This window comes from Rhineura floridana, chromosome 10 (assembly GCF_030035675.1).
Source record: "Rhineura floridana isolate rRhiFlo1 chromosome 10, rRhiFlo1.hap2, whole genome shotgun sequence".
Classification (NCBI taxonomy): Eukaryota; Metazoa; Chordata; class Lepidosauria; order Squamata; family Rhineuridae; genus Rhineura; species Rhineura floridana.
In genome coordinates, this window is record NC_084489.1 from 82,485,295 (window position 1) to 82,506,291 (window position 20,997).

The window sequence follows — 20,997 nt, forward strand, 5'->3', positions numbered from 1 at the left end:
TCAAGAGGGCATCCTTGAGAACAAAGCCAAGCACCTTCTTCATAAATCTGCTTTAGCAATGCTAGAGTGGCAAAGTTGGGAACTGGTTTTCATATGCCCATAAGTCACACACAGACTTATAAAAGCCACGTTTCCTATCTGCAGACGTTCAACAAGATGATGTGCAATGAAACTGGCACAATAAAACAATAGCATGGAAGTATAAAATTGTCAGTCATAGCAGAACATTTGAGCACAGTTTGGAAACTGCAGCTAATGCAGAATTTAGCGTTCAGGTTGTTGAGGCCTGAACGTACAACACCGGCATTGGCTGCTGATTGGTTTCCAGGCTCAATTCAAAGTGCTGGCTTTGTCCTATAAAGTCTTATGAGGCTCAGGACCACAATACCTTAGAGATTGCCTTTTCCCTTATGCACCTACATGGATCCTGCATTCATCATCTGAGGTCCTTCGGGTGCCCCCTCCAAGAGGGATGCAGAGGGTGGCCACACAAGAATGGGGACACACAGCAGTGGCTCCCCACCTGTGAAATGCTCTGTCCAGGGAGATGTGCCTGGCGCTATCATTGCCAACATTTAGGCACCAGGTGAAGAGGTTCTTATTTAGCTAGGCATTTGGTTCTTAACTGGGACCATATGGGTATGATGATACCCTAACCTGTTTGGGTGTTCATCTTTTAGTAGGATGGGATAGGATTCATCCTTTTATAATATTGCAGGACAAACCCTTCCAGTAAATAATGTTGTTTTATTCTTTTGATGTTTTAAGTTTTTATATCCATATGTTTTAGACCATTTTAAGTCACTTTGAGACATTGTATATGGTAAGCAACAAATAAATGTAATAAAAATCAGAGTGGTAATAGTAAAAACAGCAACATGCATTCAGCTAGCACTGTCTTATAGTCTTGATTTAAAAGCCAGGATGAATTTATTGTTGTGCTTTAACGGTACACCTAAAACTAAGCAATACAGGGACCTGGTGGGCTTTCTTGGGGAGGCTTTTCCATAACAGTGGTGCCATTACCAAGAAATCCCTGCCCTGGGGCCCCCTTGATCTTACCTTCCCAAAAGAAGGAACCCAGAGCAGGATCTTTTGTGAAGAGCTCAAGGGCTGGGGACACTCCTACAGGAGGAGACCAGCCAATATGTGTGCATGACTGTTGTTGTCACCCTCCCTGCAGACCTCTCCTTATCCTGTCATCATATCCCTGGAAAACCACTGTAGCCTTGAGCAGCAGAAAATGATGGCGCACCACATGCACACCATCTTGGAAGACATGCTGTTGGTGGCACCTGTTGATTCAAAGATGTGCGAGTTCCCTTCACCAGAGGTGAGTTTAGCAGGTTGACACCTAACTTTCCGTGGCTGCCATCTTGGTTGACACCCTAAGGCAAGATTAGCCAACCTGGTGCCCTGCAGATGTTGCTGGACTACAGCTCCCATCATCCTTGACCACTGTCCTTGCTGGCCAGGCCTGATGGGAGTTGGAAGATGTGGAGGAATTCACTTGGAGACTTTCATAGCAGATTTCCCAAGTTTATTGCTGCAGTGCTGGGGAGCCAAGGAGAAAATTGCAACCGACTCCGACTCTTTACAAAATGGCGCAGGCCTTCACAGTTTTTCAAAGACTTCAGCAGATGAAACTCTCACATTTTGAGCATGCATAATACACATGAAATTCCTTTAGTACAAAACATTCTAATTATCTATGAGTTGCTAAGGACAGTAGCTAGGGAGGACTTGCTACCTAGAATGGAAACATTTTGAAGCTGGTTATACTGCCATAAGAATGTGCTTCAAGGACAGCACAAGAGAACACAAATATATGTTTGCTCAGCCATCTGGTCTATCAGGTTTCCTACATGCAGCAGTTTTTACGCTTTCCAGATACAGCCACAAAGCATATTTTCAGCTACCCAGAATCCTCTAGCAGGAAGGATATATTTTTATACCCAGAATCCTCTACCAGAAAGCATATTTTCAGCTACCCAGAATCCTCTAGCAGAAAGCATATTCAGCTACCCAGAATCCTCTACTTCCTGGTTATTGATTCCATGAGGGCCAGAGACCCTAATCCTATCCACCTTCTTTTCCTCGTTGCACTTGATTCACACCTTTTGCAACAACCCTCTCTCTCTTTTTTTTAAATTCCCTGTAGCAATTAAAGGGGAAGATTCTTGTGAAAGGGAAGAAGCTGAGCCCAGAAACAGAAGAAGTCTCTGATGAGGATGAAGCGGCTGAAATGGAAGATGAAACTGTGAAGAATGAGGTGGAAAAGAAAAGGGAGGTGAGTTTCATAGGCTGTGGTTCTGTTTTTAAATCTAAATTATGTTCATGCCCTGGCTCTGGATGTTCTTAGGACTGTTATCACAAATTTTTAGAAATGCCACCCCATACACTGGGCAACATTTGCAAAATCCCTCCATGTCCATAAATATATCCCTTCATGTATCCATCCTTTGTTTTGATTCATCTCATAGTAGTTAAGAGCACACCTGATGTGTTTTTCTCAGTGGAAATTCCCACTGTGTTTCATGGCTTATGGCTGGGTAAGTGTGCAAAGGAACGCAGCCTAATGTGGCAGACCTAAGCACACTTGCTATTTGTTATTTAGAAGTGAGGCAGGTGGGATTTCTTAGAAATTGGGTGGGATTTCTCCTCCCCGCCTCCCCCCTGGTCCCTGAAAGATAATGACTTTTGAAGCTTTGGATCTTGCTTCTTTAGAGTGAAAAACTGAAGCTTGCCAAGGAGCTGTCTGACACCGTCGTCTACTGCAAAAGTGTCCACTTCCAAGGTTTCAATGATGCAAATCCCCCAGATTACAATGAGATGTCATCCTTTGGTGAAAGCAAAGCTTTCAAGCTGGCTCAGGAATCTGGTAGGTGGCATCCCGCCTGAGCTGATGTTCGAAAGAGAAATCCACAAATCTAACATAACAGACCTGCAGTAAAAATGTTGCAGTGTAGACTGCTTCTGTTTAGGAGGCCAGACAGTCATGCCCACTTCCAAGATACACCATTACATTTCTGTCCCTGTTTTCTGTCCCCTCCCACAACAGTCAGTCAGCATTCCATGGCCACTGAGCATGCTCAGTCCTCATTGGGCTGTTTAGGGGGTCCCCTGTTTTGCATTTTTTCCTAAATATTTCTTGTACCTCTGCAAATCTTGTCCCCTCCCTAACTCTGCTAATGCCTCTTTTTTGTGCTTGGGTGGCCCCATTTTGGCTACATAAGTGTCGGCATGCACCACCTGAGCACTGGAAATAGGGGTCGATGGTAAGACCCACTGGATCAGGCCAAAGGTTTGTGTAGTCCAGCACACCCTTTCCAGTAGTGACCAGCCAGGTGCCGCTTATAATGGGTGGACAACCAGTTGGCCCTCCAGAAGTTGTTGGACTCACCTCCTATCATCTAGGCTTGCTCCGGCTGATGGGAGTTTGAGCCCGGCAACCTCTGGAGGGCCTCAGGTTCCCCATTAATGTCTTGTAAGCTTAGAAGGAGGCCATGCAAAACCATGTTCTTCCCCTGCTGCTTATGCCCAGCACCTTGTATTTACAGGTATACTGCCTATGAACATGGAAGCTCTGTTTTGGTAACCTGGGTAATAACTGTTAGTAGGTGAATTCAGTTAATCACAGTGGCCATCACTACATTATTGTATGACAGCGAATTACGTGCCTTAAGTATGTGTTGCGTGGGAAAGCACTTCTTTTATTTGTCCTTAAGACACTAATCAATTGCGTTGGGTGACCCCCCCAAACTTCCATTATTTTTAGAGGGGGAGATAAAAATGTATGTGTGTCTCTTTTTTATTTTCGTCCCAGGGACCGACTTTATCCGTCACAACGTCCAGCATCTGAGCAGGATCTACCCAGCAGGATGGAGGACGGATTCATCTAACTATAACCCCATTGACATGTGGAACGTGGGTTGCCAGATAGGTAAATGCAGTGAGGTGCAAGCCTGCCAGGTTGTTAAAATCAATACATGTTGTTGATGCGCTGTAGTGGTTAGTGTTGCACTACGACCTGGGGGACCAGGGTTTGAATCCCCACACAGCCATGAAGCTCACTGGGTGACCTTGGGCCAGTCACTGCCTCTCAGCCTCAGAGGGAGGCAATGGTAAACCCCCTCTGAATACCGCTTACCATGAAAACCCTGTTCATAAGGTCGCCATATGTCGGGATCGACTTGAAGGCTGTCCATTTCATTTCAACTGGGAGAGGGAGGGGGGAATTTAGGCAGTGTGCTTGCTGTGTTGGCAAGATGGCGTCACTTTTGCTTATAGAGAAAGGAATGAATGGCATTTCTTTTCCCTAACAGGAATCTGTTCTAGGAATCTGCATCATGCCTCATTCGATGGGTTAAAAGCTTCTAATGATCATGCATGCTTCATTGGCACATTGTTATTATTGTTATTATTATTATTATTATTAATAATAATAATAAAAGACACCATTTAATTGTGTGCCTTTTTCCCCCTAGTTACCTTGAATTTTCAGTCCAAGGGCACAGAAATGGACGTCCACCAGGGCCGATTTCAAGAAAATGGCTTCTGCGGGTACGTCCTAAAGCCAGAATTTCTTCTGGACGAGCAGTCCAAGTTCAATCCCAAGTCCATCACAGATGGGCCATGGTGTGCCCGGAAGAAACTCCAGGTTAAGGTAGGAGGAGCTGAAGTGGACAGCTTCAAAGAAGAGCTGGTTCAAAGGGGATTGTGGGATTGAACATTGTATTTATTCCTAACAACTTCTAGAGGGGTTGCCCTGTTAATCTGTTGCCACACACACAACTGAGCCTGTGCCACTTTAAAGGCTTGCAGATTTATTGTGGCATAAACTTATTCCTTAATAATTCTGCCAGGACCCCTCCAGATACCATTTTTAATGTGCATTCATGATGATTTTTGCTCATTATGGTATTGGTATATGGTATATACATTATCCCGCTGTCAAAACTTGCAAAAGTTTTAGGGTAGACATACTGCTTTGTTTTCATTCGGTGCATCTCCCATAATGTCCTGCTGAAATCCTAATTTTTTATACCACAATTGTTCAGGGGGATTTTTGTGTGTGTTTATGTGCGTGGGAGCTGATTGCCCTGTTTTTGTTGTGCTATATTGCAAGAGTCCCCCTCCAGATGACAATAGTACAATAATATTGGGCAAGCATCACAGAACAACTAATAAAGCAGAATGATGTGCAGACAGTCCAGTATAAATCCACCACTAATGCACTATTATTGCGGCAATGACACGTTGCAGAAATCACCCAGTCTGGAGGGACCGTTTCTCTTTAAGGTGCAACAAGACTATAGATGATATAGATCAGGAGTGGCAAACTACCTGTTTTTCTGGCCTTCAAGATACTTCCAGATTTTGCCAACAATGCAGATGTAAGATCAGAAAAAAAGATTTGCGAACCATATGGAGTATATCTCAGTGGTTCTCAAACTGGTTTTCCCACAGACCACTTGAAAACTGCAGAGGGTCTTGGCAGACCACTTAATGATTTTTCTGCCTGTGGTTGCAATTGTAGCACACTGTGCTAGATGCTGCATGATTTTTTTATTGTAGTTTTATTGCTTCTTTGACATTTTGTATATTGTATTTTATTGTATTACAATTTGATTTCCGTGGAATTGAAAAAGAAGCAATAAAGTACAATTAAAACTCAATATAAATATTTAATGCAGTGGAGGTGCCATCTCCAACCACAAATCCACAGACATGCTGCAGACCACCTGAGTGAAGCTCACAGACCACTGGTGGTCCATGGACCACAATTTGGGGAACCCCTGAAGTAATTCATAAATAATTGTTTTGATTGCAGGGGAAGTTGATGAGAAATAGCTGGCTCACGCTATACATCCACTGGCACATCCTATTGGTTGTATTCCGGTGAGGTCCCACCTGCAAAGGTGCCACATACTTGAATCTCACATTCATCCTCTGTTTTTTGTGGGTTTTTTTACTAGCTTCCCATTCATGCCACTCTGTGTGTGTGCACATGCATTTTGGGGCAGGGTGGCTATAACCACTGCTGGCATGTGGCCACACCCACTTTGTGGCCATATCCACTGCTACTGTATGGCCCTTGGCCAAAGCTGAATGTGGACCAAAAAAGGTTAGCAACCCTTGATACAGAGAATGAAAGAACCACCTATATACAAGGGGAATAAAACAGCCTCTCTGCAAGTGAATCATTTCCTAAATTTAGCAATATCCAGTGCATACACTTCATCAAAGACTGTGGTCTTCCACAATTTGTGGCCCAGTACTGTTCCTTCATGGCCTCTTTGAAGACTTCCAAGTCATGATGGGCATCCAATCCCCCATAACTGTCCCACTCCCTTCACCCCCTTACAGGTCATCACAGGCCAGCAGCTACCCAAGGTGAACAAGAGCAAAAATTCCATTGTGGATCCGAGAGTGATTGTTGAGATTCATGGCGTCCAGAGGGACAATGACAAGAAACAAACCAGTGTCATTGATAACAACGGTAAGAGGAGAAGACTTCTGCTGATGTTTCTTGCGCTATCAGGGAAGGCATGGCCTTGGACACTGTTTGGTGGGAAAGCAGGCTGAAAATTTAACAAAGCAGTAAATAAATGAAAGGCAGAGTCCAGAGTCAGAAGGAAATCAATAAAAAGGACTCCCAAGGTACATAGGTGGGTCTTCATTTTCACCGATGGGAATCGCTGCTATAGGGTGCCCTCCTAAGGAGAGCTCTGCATCTAGATCTGACCAAAGGCTCATTTAGTTCATCATCCTGTTCTCACAATGGTCAAGCAGATGTTAACCCTCTGGTCTTGCATCAGAAAAGGCAGATCTTTCTCTGGTAGTGATTGTGTGAGGGTTTCATCAAGATTGCCCTCACTTTTCCACGAAACTGTGTCCCAGGTGGCTCACAACGTAACAAACAACATAACAAAGAATTTTAAAAAATTAAGAACAAAAAATAATCATAATGTCAATAAATAAAGAAAACAAATCCATACATTATATAGAACATTATCTAAAACACCACAAATAAACTAATCTAATTTAACAGCTTAGAACAGGAGAGAGAATAATGTCTTAACAAATATATTGTTGTTGTTTTTAACGTGTTGTAAACCGCTTTGATGTTTTTAATGAAATAGCAGTATACAAATATTTTTTTATAAATAAATAAATAAAATGGTAGCATACAAAAACGGGAGTGGGTGGGCAAAAGTACCTATTCTCAAAGGGCGTTCTACAGGATCTCACCACAGTTAACTTGCATGCGTGCATTGGATGTAGGGAGGGAGGAGAAATTCAATTTAGTTCACGTTAAAAAGGCAAATCTACCTAATTTGCACTTTCCAAAGCAATATGTGAACTGAAACACAGCCATCTGTTGAAATTTGCACTTCTCTGAATTTTGCAATGCACTTCTCCTGTCAAGAAAGCCAAGTGAATGTGTGGAAAAATGCATATATTAAGGGTAAAGTTTACATAAAATGGCATGTATTAGTAAAAGTAACGTTTAAATGCATTGTATTAGGGAAATTGTTTTGCAAATATATGTGCATTAGGAGAAATTCACACTAAAATGAATCATGAGGACTTTAAAAAAAGTGCAAAATGTTGTGGAAATATGCAGAATTGACCGTTAGGGAATCTGAGAGGAAGTGAAACTGACAGATTTGCACATCCCTAATTGGATGGTCACCACTCCTCTCACTTGGTACCGCCTCCCCTCTCAGACCTGGGTCTCCTCTTTCAAGCACTTCTGCGTCTCTGAGAGAAGGATGGCCAGTCCTTCAAGCCCCACAAGTTTGACATGGCTCACTCTCTCTCCAAACATCCCTTCCAACACTGTCTTGAAGGCACTGGGAAACTATGAGCCATGTTTTGACTCCTAAAATAGTGCCTAGTTGGCCTGTTCATAGGAACACGATTTTGGCCATCGCACCTCCTTCTTTGTTACTCTGACAAATCCCTTTAATGTGGAGAACCTTTTTCTGAGTGCCGTAGCTGGGTAACTGAAACTTCAATAGTCGCTTTGTTCATTTGATCCGCAGTAAAGAAGAAGAAAACTGAAACTGCCTTCTGCCCAACATCTCACAAAAGAGCCTTTCAATGCCGCCTTGGAAGGAAAAAGAGTTCCTGAATCCAAAGCCACCAATAGCTAGCAAACGCCTCGGTCGTACATTGTACTAAGTCGGGCAATGAGTCTCTTGGCTTTTAGCCCAGTTTAAAACCAATTCAAGTGTGTAGATGTACACATAGTGCAGTCTTTGCATAAGTTGACTGCTTCATAAGCCATGGGGGAGCAAGGGATCACTAATAAATAATAAATAAATAAATTTGGAAGCTTCTCCCTGCAGCACAATCTCCCTGCATGTGAAAAGCTTACTCACCAGGGAGAGGACAAAGTTTGAATTTGTATACATACACACCCGGGAGTAACTGAATTCAATGGGGCATCAGAGTTACCAAGCCAATGCTGTAGGATTCTGTTATAAGAACATAGGCAGCTGCCTCATACCAGGTCAGACCATTGGTCCATCTGGCTCAATAGTGTCTACACCCCTGTTCTTCAAACCTTCAACTACAACTCCCATCCTCCTTGGCCATCGGCTAAGTTGGCTGGGGCTGATGGGAGTTGTAGTTCGACAACATCTGGGCACCCAAGGTTGAAGAACAGTGGTCTGTTCTGTCCAGCAGTGACTCTCTTGTCTTTTAGTGAGGAGACATTTCCAACTCTACCAGGAGATGCTGGGGATTGAGCCTGGGACCTTCTGCATGCAAAGCAGGCGTTCTACCAGCCAGCTGCATACAACTGAGTGAACGATGAGATATGTGTGTGTGAGAGAGAGAGAGAGAGAGTGTGAAGGAAAATGAGTCTATGGGCATCTTTTTAATATTATTCAGGGACTGGGTTAGATTTCTCCATCTATTACAGATCTAGCCTACTGGAAAGATGCTTGTATGATATTTGGAGTTTAAAGTTGTGCATCTTGGCATATGCTGGTTTCTTCCTTTCTTTCCTCGCATATGGATTTCATCTCCCTTTCCCCAGGCTTTAACCCAACATGGAATGAAGCCTTTGAATTCGACATAGACGTTCCGCGGCTTGCCCTGGTTCGCTTCATGGTGGAGGATTTCGACGCGTCAACCAAAAATGATTTCATCGGGCAGTTCACAGCCCCCTTCACGAGCCTGAAGCGAGGTGAGACTTTCCGTTGTGTCCTTGGAGCAACTATTGATGTGAAATTTGGAGTAGCGGGGAGTTTGTGAGGTCAGCTTGCACAACACAACTTTTTAAAGTGCTTTCTCTCCTTTAATCATCAAGTAATGCGGTTTAACAGTCAGACCCTCTTGTCAGAGAACTCTGAGAATTGCAGGTTTGTAAGGAGAATAGGGATCTCCTGACAACTCTCAGCACACTTCACAAATTACACTTCCTAGGATTCTTTGGGAGAACCCATGACTGTTTAAAGTGGAATAATTGTGGAATAAATGGATGGTGTGAATGTGGACCAAGTAAGGGGGCATCGTAGTGTTTAATGCAATGATTTCTTCAGTATCTCTCTTTCTTTCTCTCTGGTAATCTCAAGGCTATCGCCACATTCATCTCTTGACAAGGAATGGAGACCAGTACCCATCAGCCACACTCTTTGTGCACATCAACATTCTGAACAGTGACTAAAAGAACAATCTTCTCTGACCACTCAAGAGATCCCTGGTTTCACTTTCCAAATGGACTTGGCCATCAGGCAAGGAGGAGAGACTTCAGATTCGACCTGGGTTTTCAACCTGTGTAGAATCGATATAACATTCCTGGAGAGCAGAAAGTGGGCTAAGGAGTCAGATCTTTATATGTCATATCTTTATATGTGTCATTGTGCAAGCTGCCTTTCTGCATTTAGAAAACGTCCTGGGAAATTGTTGTTTATATGAGCGTAAAATGCCCAAACTGCAGTTTGAAAGCTGGACCTTTCTCTAATCCTAGCTGCTGTTTTCGGGGAAATGAGAAAAGAGACTTATTTTATAGTCATGGTGAGAAGCACTAAAATTAAGACAGGGACAGACTTAGAAGGTTGTGACTCAGTCCTACAAGGCAGGGAGGCGCACATGCCGGACGGCCCTCCTCTAATGTCTCTGAAGGCCTCATCTGGACCATAGCACAGGCTTCAGGCATCCGTTGGGTCAGATCTGAGGTATGGGCTCCTCCAGTTCTCTGTCCTTCCCTCTTGTTTCAATGCCTGTTTCCTCCTTTGTGACTGATGATTACTGCCCACTTCATGCTGCTGATCAAGGCATCAGTGCTTCCTCTTCTCACTGTTCAGTTTTTTTAAAAAAACAAAGAAGTTGCTAGCCCTCAGAGTTACTAAGATAAATTTATAAGTGTAGATGCAATTTCTGCTGAAATTTCAGAAGCTAGGGGAATTGCTGAATGATGTGTCCATGCACAGACATTGTTTTAGCAAAGAACATGCATATTCTGCACTAAAACAGATGATGATGATTTGAAACTCTGCACCAAGAAAAGCTGGATGTTGCAAGCTGCATAAATCATTCAAATTAAGCAGACTTGCATAATTTGTAATTCTACTTTTAACAGGGCTGAAGGTCTTCCCCCGAGCAGCAATAATCCTCCTCAGTGACTTTTCTGACTTCTGACATTTTACTAGACATTGTTCACCCTCTTTCAAGCCTACCTTAGTAACCATAGGGACTAGTAACTTGCTCATTGACTGAAACTTCAGATTCTCAAGAAGCTGCTTTTTGGGCCAATACTACATCCTGTGTTTTTGCTGCACTAAATGTGGACTAGCAAATTATACCCAGCCTGATTTTATAACTCTAAAAAAAGTGTATTTTTATTTTTTAATTTTTTAGACATAAGCTCTATCATCAGACTTTCTCAAAACAGTGTCAGAATCCGCATTTGGCTTCATTCACTTTTGTACATTAGAGGCTGGGGCAAGCACATCAATCCTGACATTGTGAATTTGTTAATGTTATTTTTTGTAAATGAACTGTAATTTTGTTTGATCTTTTATATTAATTATAACATTATTTTTAGATTAAAGTAACAAGGGTCAGGTTCATTGCACATTCATACCCTCGTTTCTTGGAATTTAATCTCGGAGGCCTAACATTAGCAAATCCAAATGCTTAAAGGAAACTAGCCCCAAATCACAAGACTGAAATAACAGAATTCTCATCTTTTATATCAAATATTGGGTTCTTCCCAGCTGATTCTGAATTACTACTATTTTGGAGCCTGATGCAATTGTATCAAAGATTTTTCTCAAAATGCTGAGGACTGGAAACTTACAGAGCGTTTACGAAATCACGCATCCAGGAGCTTTGAATCAGAATCCTATTGTATTGTTTAAAATTCTGTTAGGAGTTCCCACCATTCTACCTCTTTTACATGTGACGTACACTATAAAACCTATGCTCACAATTCACCTAAAGGTCAACAGTTAGTAAGAGTTCTGTAGAATTCAATGGGAGAAACTTAAGCATTTACTTAATTCTCTTCCTGATATCTGTTAGAATTAATCTGGATCAGTAGCCACATTTTATACTGTGTTTGTAGCAAATTGTGAAAACCCTATTCTACAGACGTTTTACCAAATCCTCTCTTTTATATGCACTCAGCGTCTAAAACTGGCTTTTAATTGAAAGAGAAGAGGTTTTGTTTTGTACTGAGCAGAGCTCTCTTTAATGACCTGTGGGCTCATTTATATTTAATCCTATCTCATGATAACAGGCTGAAATCTTGTTTCAGATTTAGATGCTTGTAGTGAGATGATTGCTTTGGAATGCGTAAAGGGCCATTGACTCACTTCAAGACTTAATGAATTTGGCAGCAACTCTTGCCTGGTCAGTTTATAGTTCTACATCAAAGTAGATGGGTGTGAAAATAATCCAAAAGAATTAACGATATGCTGTCACCTTGAATTTGCTCTCTCAGAAGCGACATCCTGTTAGCAAGTTGTCAGGATCAAGGTGTTCACTTGTCTATGAAGTTTGCCCCAGCTTCTTTTCCCAGTTGTTTTCACATGTGAAAAAAGATTACTACCTCTGGTTATGGATTTAAGACTTGACCAGTTTCCTCACAAAATGGCCGCCTTAAGTTCTCTTCTGTGCAAAATGGATTCCTGATCACTATAGTGCACGGGTAATCAAACATCACCCGGTGTGCCTCATTGGAGATGCCAACTCATCCTGTGTAGCCTACAGTCATGGAAACCAGTGTGCCTCAAGTTACTAACCCAACTTTTCCTGTTGTTTGGGTTAGGCTTTGCCTTAAAAAAAATTTATGGGGGAAAAAAATTCAGTGATTAACTTTCACAGAAGGAACGATGATGAAAGCTGTCATCCATCCATCTGTGGAACTGCAATGGAAAAGCAGCATAATGCTGCCCCCCCCAACGCTAGTGTCTCATGGTGGCAGCTATCACTCTAGACCCCTTTTAGGACCAGGCCCTTATAACTGCTACAGCCTTATTCTGTTCACGATGATGACAATCGCAGAATGATAAACTTAGAAAGAAAAGACAAAAGGTTGAGATCCAGTTGTGGCAGAGGGCTAGCGCACCAGCCATTCTCCTGCACCAGCAGGAGTCCTGTACCTCATGCAATGCAGCAGCTGAATCCAACGGGCTGCTTGGGCCGGTGCAAGTGTTGCACAATGTTAACTTATTGTATGCTATTTTGCACGGTTACGCTACTATAGCCTGCACAAAGAGAATAGCTTGCCCGTGATGTGTTGTATCCAACATTAGTCATACTCAGAGTAGACTCACTGTAATGAATGGACTTGGGTAACTTCAGTACATTTCTCTCAGTGGATCTACTCTTGAGTATAACTTAGCAGGATGCAACCCAACAGTTCTAGAAAAATAAATCAATGACTATTTTATATTGTGGTTTTTTTTTAAAGAAACACAAAAGCAAAAAAAGCTGCAGAGTTAGAGGGTTGATGACAGTACAATATAAATAATATATTTTAAATTATGATTAAAATGGAAAGTCTAGAATAATCTGTTTCTCTGTCTCATCTTTTCCTGATCATTTTTCATGCTACGTGTGAATGTGTAAATTCACATGACCAACCAAGTTGGCAGGTTGAAATGGCGTGTCAAAAATGATTCTATGGCACATGGTGAGGTGGGCTTACGATTACGTCATCGGGGTGGAACTTGTAGCTTGACACATGTACATTTTGCACTTGCAACATTTGTTAAAGGGGCTAAACAATGGTGGTAAAGGCTAATTGCTACACGTGACAGAAAAGGCTAATCAACCTGAAAGAGTACTTTGCTTCAGCTAAGCCAGGAGGTTGCCACTGTGGCACCTGTAGGCCCCAATGTGCTCACCAGTACCACCTGTGGCACCCATCAAATCTCAGTAAATAACCCTTCAGAAATCCACAATGCATGAGTATTTGCTCTTCCTGCTCAGTTCCTGCTTGCATCAGCTCAGCCTCTTTTACATTTAACACATCTGAGGCATGCCCACGTTTTGTAGGATGCCAGGATGTGGTCTGAACAGGAGGGGAGGGGGAAGCACTTTTCTCTGTGAGGGAGCGTGGTAGTGGATGAGGTAAGTGCCTCTTTCTCATTCATGGTTGATGGTGAAGCACGCCTGCACCATTTCATGGTCCTGCCTCTTTTTCTGCTCTCTTAGATGTGGCAGCCATTTTCTGTTACTCCATGCCCTCCCACAGCAGCCATTTTGTTACTGGCAATTTCTCAAAATTCCGAATGTGCCCATGGGCCCAAAATGTTTGGCAACACTTGCTTCTAGGCATAGCAAGATGACTGTATATATATTTTAACCTACTTGTCAAGGTCTTCACCTCGCATGCAGCCTCCTTTTCCAGTTCAAAATTAGGAAAACGCATTAAAGGGACTCTCGCATGTTAATGGCGGGTGGGTCCTGTCACGAGTCCTTCCTCTTGGGGGGCAAAGGACAAAAAACAAGATCATCCTAATTTCTCTTGCTTACTTCATAATGAGCAAGGCTGCCACATGCAGATTTATGAAGAATATACGCTGCTGCATGACGCTGTGATTTGTTTATTTCTGAAATCATGGCACAGACATGAAACAAACAAAGTGAAAGGGCCAGAAATGGTTATGATGGAAGCCACAGAACAGCTGTGGATTCTTTTGCCATTGGTGCTGTTTTTCTGGACCTATGATCAGAAAGGATTTTGTGGCCTCTGGATCAGCTCAACATTCAGTGATCCCCGGGGAGAAAAGCAGTGCGAATTTGTTACATACCTCATTGGTCAACCTTGCATGCACACACATTCACACACCGGTTGTACAAAGGCACAGTTTAAGGCAGCGTTCTTCAGTCTTCAGTCCCCAGATGATGTTGGACCACAGTTCCTACCATCCCCAGGCAGTGTAGCTCATGGTCAGGGATGGTGGGAGTTGTAGTCCAGCAACATCTGGGGACCTATGTTTGAAGAACACTAATCTAGGGCACCACAAACTTTAAGCTCAGGACCAACATTTAAGACTCTAGGCAGCTCCATCACATTCTGCTCTTCCTATTGGGATATTCACCCACAAATCTCACCTACAACTCTCACAAGCCTTCCTGTACAGCAGAACGATAGCTGGTACTCCACCAGTGTCTCCCTCCTAGCCTGTCTGACTGGCAGCATACTAAACAGACTCTTCTGTGACCCCCCTCTCCCCCCAGACAGGATTTCCCCCTTTTAAGGTATCCTGAGCCACTCCTTCTGTGCTCCTGCCCCACCTGTTAACATGATGCAGAGGTCAGCTGACCAGGCTGGGGTGTTACTAGGTTCTTCGAAGTCTCATGGTTGGGCCCCAGGCCATAAATTTGCAGGTGTTCATTTAAATGTAATAGATGCACAAGATGGTTGGCAGCTGGGGTCTTACCAGCGCTGTGCTTTTCAGCATGTCCAGTAGCCCATAAGCAAAGTTCAAAAAGGTTTTTTGAAGAAGGGGCAAGAAATTTGGGGGCCAGACCCTCCCCCAGCCCACCTCTAACAATTGCTATTTTTCCTTCCTGCACACTAGCCTAGGTCTGAAGAACAGCATGGAAATTAAAGAGCAACATTTTCTACCAAACATGCAACCAACCGAACTCCCGTGCTATAATTTCCCCCTGCCCCAGTTCTGCCTATAGCTGCCCTCTCTTCTCCCCAAATCTGGCTTCATAAGAAAATAAGAATTGCCTAAATGGGCAGTGTGGTGAATTGCCTAAATGGGCAGTGTGCCTAAAGGGCAAGGGTGGTGTAGTGGTTAGAGTGCTGGACTACGACCTGGGAGACCAGGGTTCGATTCCCCTCCCAGCCATGAAGCTCACTGGGTGACCTTGGGCCAGTCGCTGTCTCTCAGCCTCAGAGGAAGGCAATGGCAAACCACCTCTGAATACCGTTTACCATGAAAACCCTATTCATAGGGTCGCCATAAGTTGGAATCGACTTGAAGGCAGTACACACACACACACACACACAAATGGGCAGACCAAACATTTGTTTCCAATGGCACTCAGCCAGATGCTTCTGGTTCCTTATGAGCAGGGAACAGGCCTGGCCCAAGACATGTTGCTGCCTGAGGCACAGGACAAGATGGTGCTGCACACTCAATCCCATGGGGAGAAACCAACCCAGTGGGGAGATTAATCTTACTTCGACAGTGGCAACGGGATGAACAGGTCAGTAGGGGAGTATATGGGGTCATGTGGAACATCTTCATGTTGCTGCCTGACCCTCAGCATCAATCGGCTGATGCAACCTCTTCATTCTGCCAAATAGCCCTGACTCAGCACTATTTCGCAAAGGAGCAGGTGAGGATGGATTAGGCATTCCCTTTCAAGTCCTCAAAGTGGAGGCCATGTACTCAGTGGAGACTGAAACCTATTTCCAAAATAGATTCAGAACCTTGGACAGCCCCTCGAAAGTTCAGACTACAATGAGGAGCGGATTCACTGCCCCACTGATATCAGAGCCACTCGCCTCCACTGCACGTGCCTCTCCTGCCTGCAGAACTGAGCAGAGTGTGTGTGAATGAGAGAGAGAAAAGAGAGATGATTTGCCTTCCAAACTTCCAAAGAGTCTAGAAAACACCCTAGAGGTGAATCTTTCATTTCCCTTCAACAGCGCCTGAACCTTACAACCTCACATGGGACAGCTGAATTTCCAAACACACCAAATATAAGAAACTTTCATTCTATTCTCCTTGTGCAGATGAATGATAAGAAGCTGGCAGGAAAGAAAAAAACAGGTTGCCACTTTTAGTAGTGGAGGTGCAGGGGACGGTGGGAGTGGGGAGGAAGATACTCTAAGCCTTTCTTTGACAGTACCGATTTCAAGAGTGTGCTGCTTTTTTTTTTTTAAATAGTTCTTTGCGGTATGGGAGTGCAAGCATCTTTTCTGCAGCCTCTCTTCCACACCTGTGGAGTTATCCCAAAATGAGTTCTAAGTAGCTGGCCAGGCAGGCAAGGCAAAAGCTCCTTTTTGCTCAAAAGAGTCCATATTGCTTCTTCTCATTCTGCTGCTTCCACTTGGGCATCTGGTAGAACTCGTCCTTGGTTTTCCCAAAGATGTCATAGAAATCTGCGTCGGACAGGTAGTACTGCAAAGGGAACGAGAGAAAAGGGAGACAGGTGAGGAACAACAGCCTGCTTTGTACTAAAGCTGGGTTGAGATGATTTCGCTTATTTTTTTAAAAAAAGCGTTTGTTCTGCTTTTACAATATTAACAATAACAGATACAAACATCTATGGTATGACATATGTGAATTTGTGATTAGGGATGGGCAAGGATTTTGATGAAATTGGAATTGACATAGGACTCCCTGATTATGCTCATGTCCACTAGCTTTGTGGATCAATCTTGAAACGTCTGCTGCTTTTCCTGACACCAGATTTTTACCACATCGAATACAAGTTAAACTGATTTGCCTGTTTTGCTTGCTAACTGAAATTGACAAGGAAAAGAGAGGAGAATGTGTCTGAAACTGATTAGCCTGCTTTGATTGCTAACTGAAATTGACTAGGCGAAGGGAGGGAGAATGTGTCTGAAACTGATCAACCTGTCTTTGCTTGCTAATTCCTTCCCTCCCAGTGCCCTGTGTGTGAGAGAGTGTATGTGAATGTGTGTGGATGCACGTGTGTGAGAGCTGCATTCAGCAGGGAGGGGGCACAACAAGTGGTTGGCAGCAATGAGTGGCTGCATAGCAGGTGGAGGAAGCGTGCGCCCCAGGGAGCATACAGGCCAGCCAGTACCAGCAATAGAGAGAGGAGAAGGGGACAGAGAAGCAGGCTGGGCGGGTAGGTGATGGGAGGATGGAGGAATGGAAAGGCAGACAGATGGAAGGAGAGGAGAAGAGCACGATGGGTGGGTGGATAGACCAACAAGCAGACATGATAGTGGGAGATGGAGGGCACTGAAACCTGCTTTCCTCCTTTCCTTTCCAAGAGGAAAACAGCATGTCTCTGCTTGCTAACATGAAAACTGACCAGCCTCAGTCACAGAAGAAGAGGAAGTGAAGCCATTTCCCTTACAAAATATCAATATCTCCTGTCATTCATCGATTTTTCCTATCAATATTTCCTTTCAAAATATTATTAATATTGGTTTTTTGGGAGAGGAAAAAAATCAGACCTGTAAAAGCAATGGAATAGTGGACAAAGAACGAACTCAAATTGATACTATTTGCTAGGCTGCTGGAATGCTTTTGAAGCGGCTGGCCCACGGATCCCATCCCTATTTGTAATACTTTTCAAGAAGAATAGTTTTTTTCCCTTCTGCAACAGATAAAGTTTATAAGTTCATAGTGTGTGTGTATGCGTGTGTGTGTGTGTACACCCGGCAAGTCTCTCCATAAAGTTCCATGAGTAGTTGAGGCTGAATATCTGTTTGGTACAGTTCGGCCCATTGCAAGAACCCCTACCATTGTCCATTAGTATACACATTTGCTTGTCTTGATGCTTTTATTTGCTTTGACATTTTTTCCAATAAAGCATATTTGCCATATTAAGAGGAACCATTCTTTTGCTTAATTTTTAAAGCACTGCATGGATATTTTTATATGTTTTATATCATCATTTGCTACCGAATTACTTGTTTTAAAGGAAACTTTGTTAAGGTGTGCAAAACTGCTTCAGGAATTGCAAGCGGACGGGGAGAGTTTCTTGAGAGCATCACCGTTACTACTGCATTGTGCACAGCCAGCTACTCCTCCAAACTTGCACAAGTGCCGCTTCTAACTCTGTGATTCAGCCAACAGTCGACACACTCCATTCCTAAACCTAGTATGTGACGTGGTCATCTAGGTTTTCAGCAGGGATGGGTGAACTGGCCAATTTGAGTTTCTCTCAATGTCTCATTTTTCTAATCTAAAATTCAGTTCTCCACATTTCCACACAAGATTGCAACTTATTTTTTTTAAAGTCCTCATCAGCACTTCACTGTGACTTTCTCCCGATTTACTCATTTTTGTGTGCAGTTTATTATTATTATTATTATTATTATTATTATTATTATTATTATTATTATTATTATTATTATTATTATTATTATTATTATTATTAACAACAACAAACTATTATTATTATTAATTAACAACAACAAACAACAACAAACAACAACAACAACAGCAACAATAATATTTAGTCACTTTGCCACCCTGGGTGCCTTCTAGGAGGAAGGGTGGGACAGAAATTTCAACAACAACAACAACAATAATGACCCAAAGCAACTTAGAGCAACAATAAATATACACTTTTTGCAAAGCAGTATTTTGCTCTGTTATTTTCTCAAATATATGTATTTTTATGCACACTTTACACCAGTATACGCGTGTTGGTGGATGTTACTTGGCTGGAGGAACTGCACTGCAAAATTCAGAGAAGTGCAAATTTTGAAGGATGGCTATGTTGTAGTTCTTATATCGTTTCAGAAAGTGCAAATCAGATTTGCCCTTAAATGCCAGCTGAATGAAATTTATCCTATCCCCTAGTTGCCAGCACCTAAATCTGATATTGGAAGCAGTGACCACCCAATATACATATACATATATACATATACATACACACAGCGCCACCCAGTGGATAAAGAAAGCAGAGAGGTGTGTTGGTCCTCCTAACAGAGTCATCAGCTCTTGCATTTGGGGCCAGAAACTACCAACGTTAGGGGCAATCTGCCTTCCAACCACTTTTTGATCTCACTCTTTAAAGGCCAAGTGGGAGGCAAGAAATTTCAGTCAGTAGCACTTCAAGGATTGCAGCATAGTCATCTTCCTAAACACCAGCTCAGATGGTTTTAAAAAGGGAATTAAACACATTTGTCTAATTTGATCAGAGCGGCCCTATTCCTTAATTTGTTGTTGCCTCACCCACCCTCAGCCACTGTTGTGCATCTGGCTCTAGTTGGTAGAATCTGAGGCTCTAGAAAAAAAAATCAGTGCAAGCCTGTCTACCCCTGTTCTTAGAAAGCATGACGGCACAACATACCTGTCATAGTCCACAGGAAAGACCCTGTTTAATTACTTTCCCTCCCCTCCCTTTCCCATAAAACAGCCTCAAAAAGTAAGTGAGCATGCCCTTAATGTTCAGCCTCCCCTATTAAAAATTGCCCTTGATAATTAAAATTGGCCCCCATTGATCAATTAATGAAAGTTTACTTGATTAATGGTACCAAGTATACCAATTAAAACCAGCACCCAAATGATTTATTTAGATGCTTGACTGAACGAGCAGCTAAAAAAACTCCCAAGAATTAAGCATCATTATATGATAAGCATGATAGGAGAAGAAACCTCTCTTGCCGATACCTCTTTTTTGGTGGGGTCTACACCCTCTGGAAGGTCATCCATCGTCTTGTTGATCAGCATGTCTCTGTGATATGCACCGTTCCCATTGCTCTGTACTGACGGCGCAATGCTGTTGTAGCTGTTGTTGCTGCTGGTGGTGGAATGTGCGTCGTGCCCCTGTGCGCTTATTTCACTCCCCGAAAAAACAGCTGGATTGGCAGGAGGTTTACTGCTGGAGTTTCTGTTGTTCAGGTTGGCATTTTTAAGATCCTGCCAAAATATTGGAAAAGCCTTTAACTGGGGGACACTCCATACATTGCACATTGAGAAATTACGCCTGTTATACATGGGAAGGAGCATTGCCCATCAGAAGCTCCGGGCCACATTCAGAGGTCCACAGATTTTGGCTACACTTGGTAGCTTGCCCTTTTTTTCCCTAGCAGCCAGCAAAATGCAAGTTTTTCACTTCCTGCTCCACAGAGTCAGAGTGAGAATATTTCTTTTGCACTTGCTTCTTGGCAAGCCGTTTTTAAGAACATAACAACCACCCACCTCAGTCAGACCAAAGATTCATCTAGTCCAGCATCATGTCCAATACACATTTAAAGCACATGACTTCCCCCAAAGATTCATGGGAACTGTAGTTTGTTAAGGGTGCTGGGAATTTGTAGCATTATCAAGGGAAAACCACAGTTTGCAGAATTCTTTGGGTTTTAAATGTGCATTGGATGTGCTTTCAATGTATGGTGTGGATCTACACTGACACTCTAACTACTACACCATGCTGGCTTTCAAAGGGCTGTGGCCAACGTTTTTGAAATAAACAAAATTTAAAATAAAAGGACAAATTCCTTGCTTGGGGACACCCAAGATGCAGAAAGAAGTGGGGCACAATTGCAAAGAACAGCTAAGGGGTGATGAAGCGCCTGTATGTGTTTCATCTTTTGGTGGGGCAAGGGTGGGAGTATGAGAAAGTGCTTATATGAAGGCACCTTTTGCTTTATGCAAGATAAGGCTGCAAAGTGGGGGGGCCTTTGGACTGTGGGCCAAATTTGGCTCAGCCGGGGTTCCAGTTTGACCCACAAGGCTGTTTTCTCCAAAGGTAGGTAGAGACACAGCAGGTAGAGACGCGGCTGCCAGTGAACAATTTGGAGTCCGACTGCTCCTTAGCAAGTGAGACTTGCTGTCAGTGCCAATCAACTGA

The 20,997-nt window shown here is 43.0% G+C and overlaps 2 protein-coding genes across 7 annotated transcripts in view; one reads left to right on the plus strand and one right to left on the minus strand.

Annotated features, from left to right (window-relative positions):
- The window catches only part of PLCD1 (phospholipase C delta 1), a 70,421-nt gene extending 57,398 nt beyond the window's left edge, over positions 1-13,023 (plus strand). For both annotated transcript variants that reach the window (XM_061586322.1, XM_061586321.1), the window contains exons 8-15: positions 1,184-1,333; positions 2,162-2,290; positions 2,728-2,881; positions 3,827-3,943; positions 4,488-4,666; positions 6,370-6,502; positions 9,053-9,202; positions 9,591-13,023. In XM_061586322.1, the coding sequence (XP_061442306.1) occupies positions 1,184-1,333; positions 2,162-2,290; positions 2,728-2,881; positions 3,827-3,943; positions 4,488-4,666; positions 6,370-6,502; positions 9,053-9,202; positions 9,591-9,682 (1,104 nt within the window). In that variant the 3' untranslated portion in view covers positions 9,683-13,023. The remainder of the gene's footprint in view (positions 1-1,183; positions 1,334-2,161; positions 2,291-2,727; positions 2,882-3,826; positions 3,944-4,487; positions 4,667-6,369; positions 6,503-9,052; positions 9,203-9,590) is intronic.
- A 3,168-nt stretch (positions 13,024-16,191) lies between these two features.
- VILL (villin like) overlaps positions 16,192-20,997 on the minus strand; it is a 59,073-nt gene continuing 54,267 nt past the window's right edge. For all 5 annotated transcript variants that reach the window (XM_061586320.1, XM_061586318.1, XM_061586317.1 and 2 more), the window contains 2 exons: positions 19,815-20,063; positions 16,192-16,613 (listed from right to left, as the gene is read on the minus strand). In XM_061586320.1, the coding sequence (XP_061442304.1) occupies positions 16,500-16,613; positions 19,815-20,063 (363 nt within the window). In that variant the 3' untranslated portion in view covers positions 16,192-16,499. The remainder of the gene's footprint in view (positions 16,614-19,814; positions 20,064-20,997) is intronic.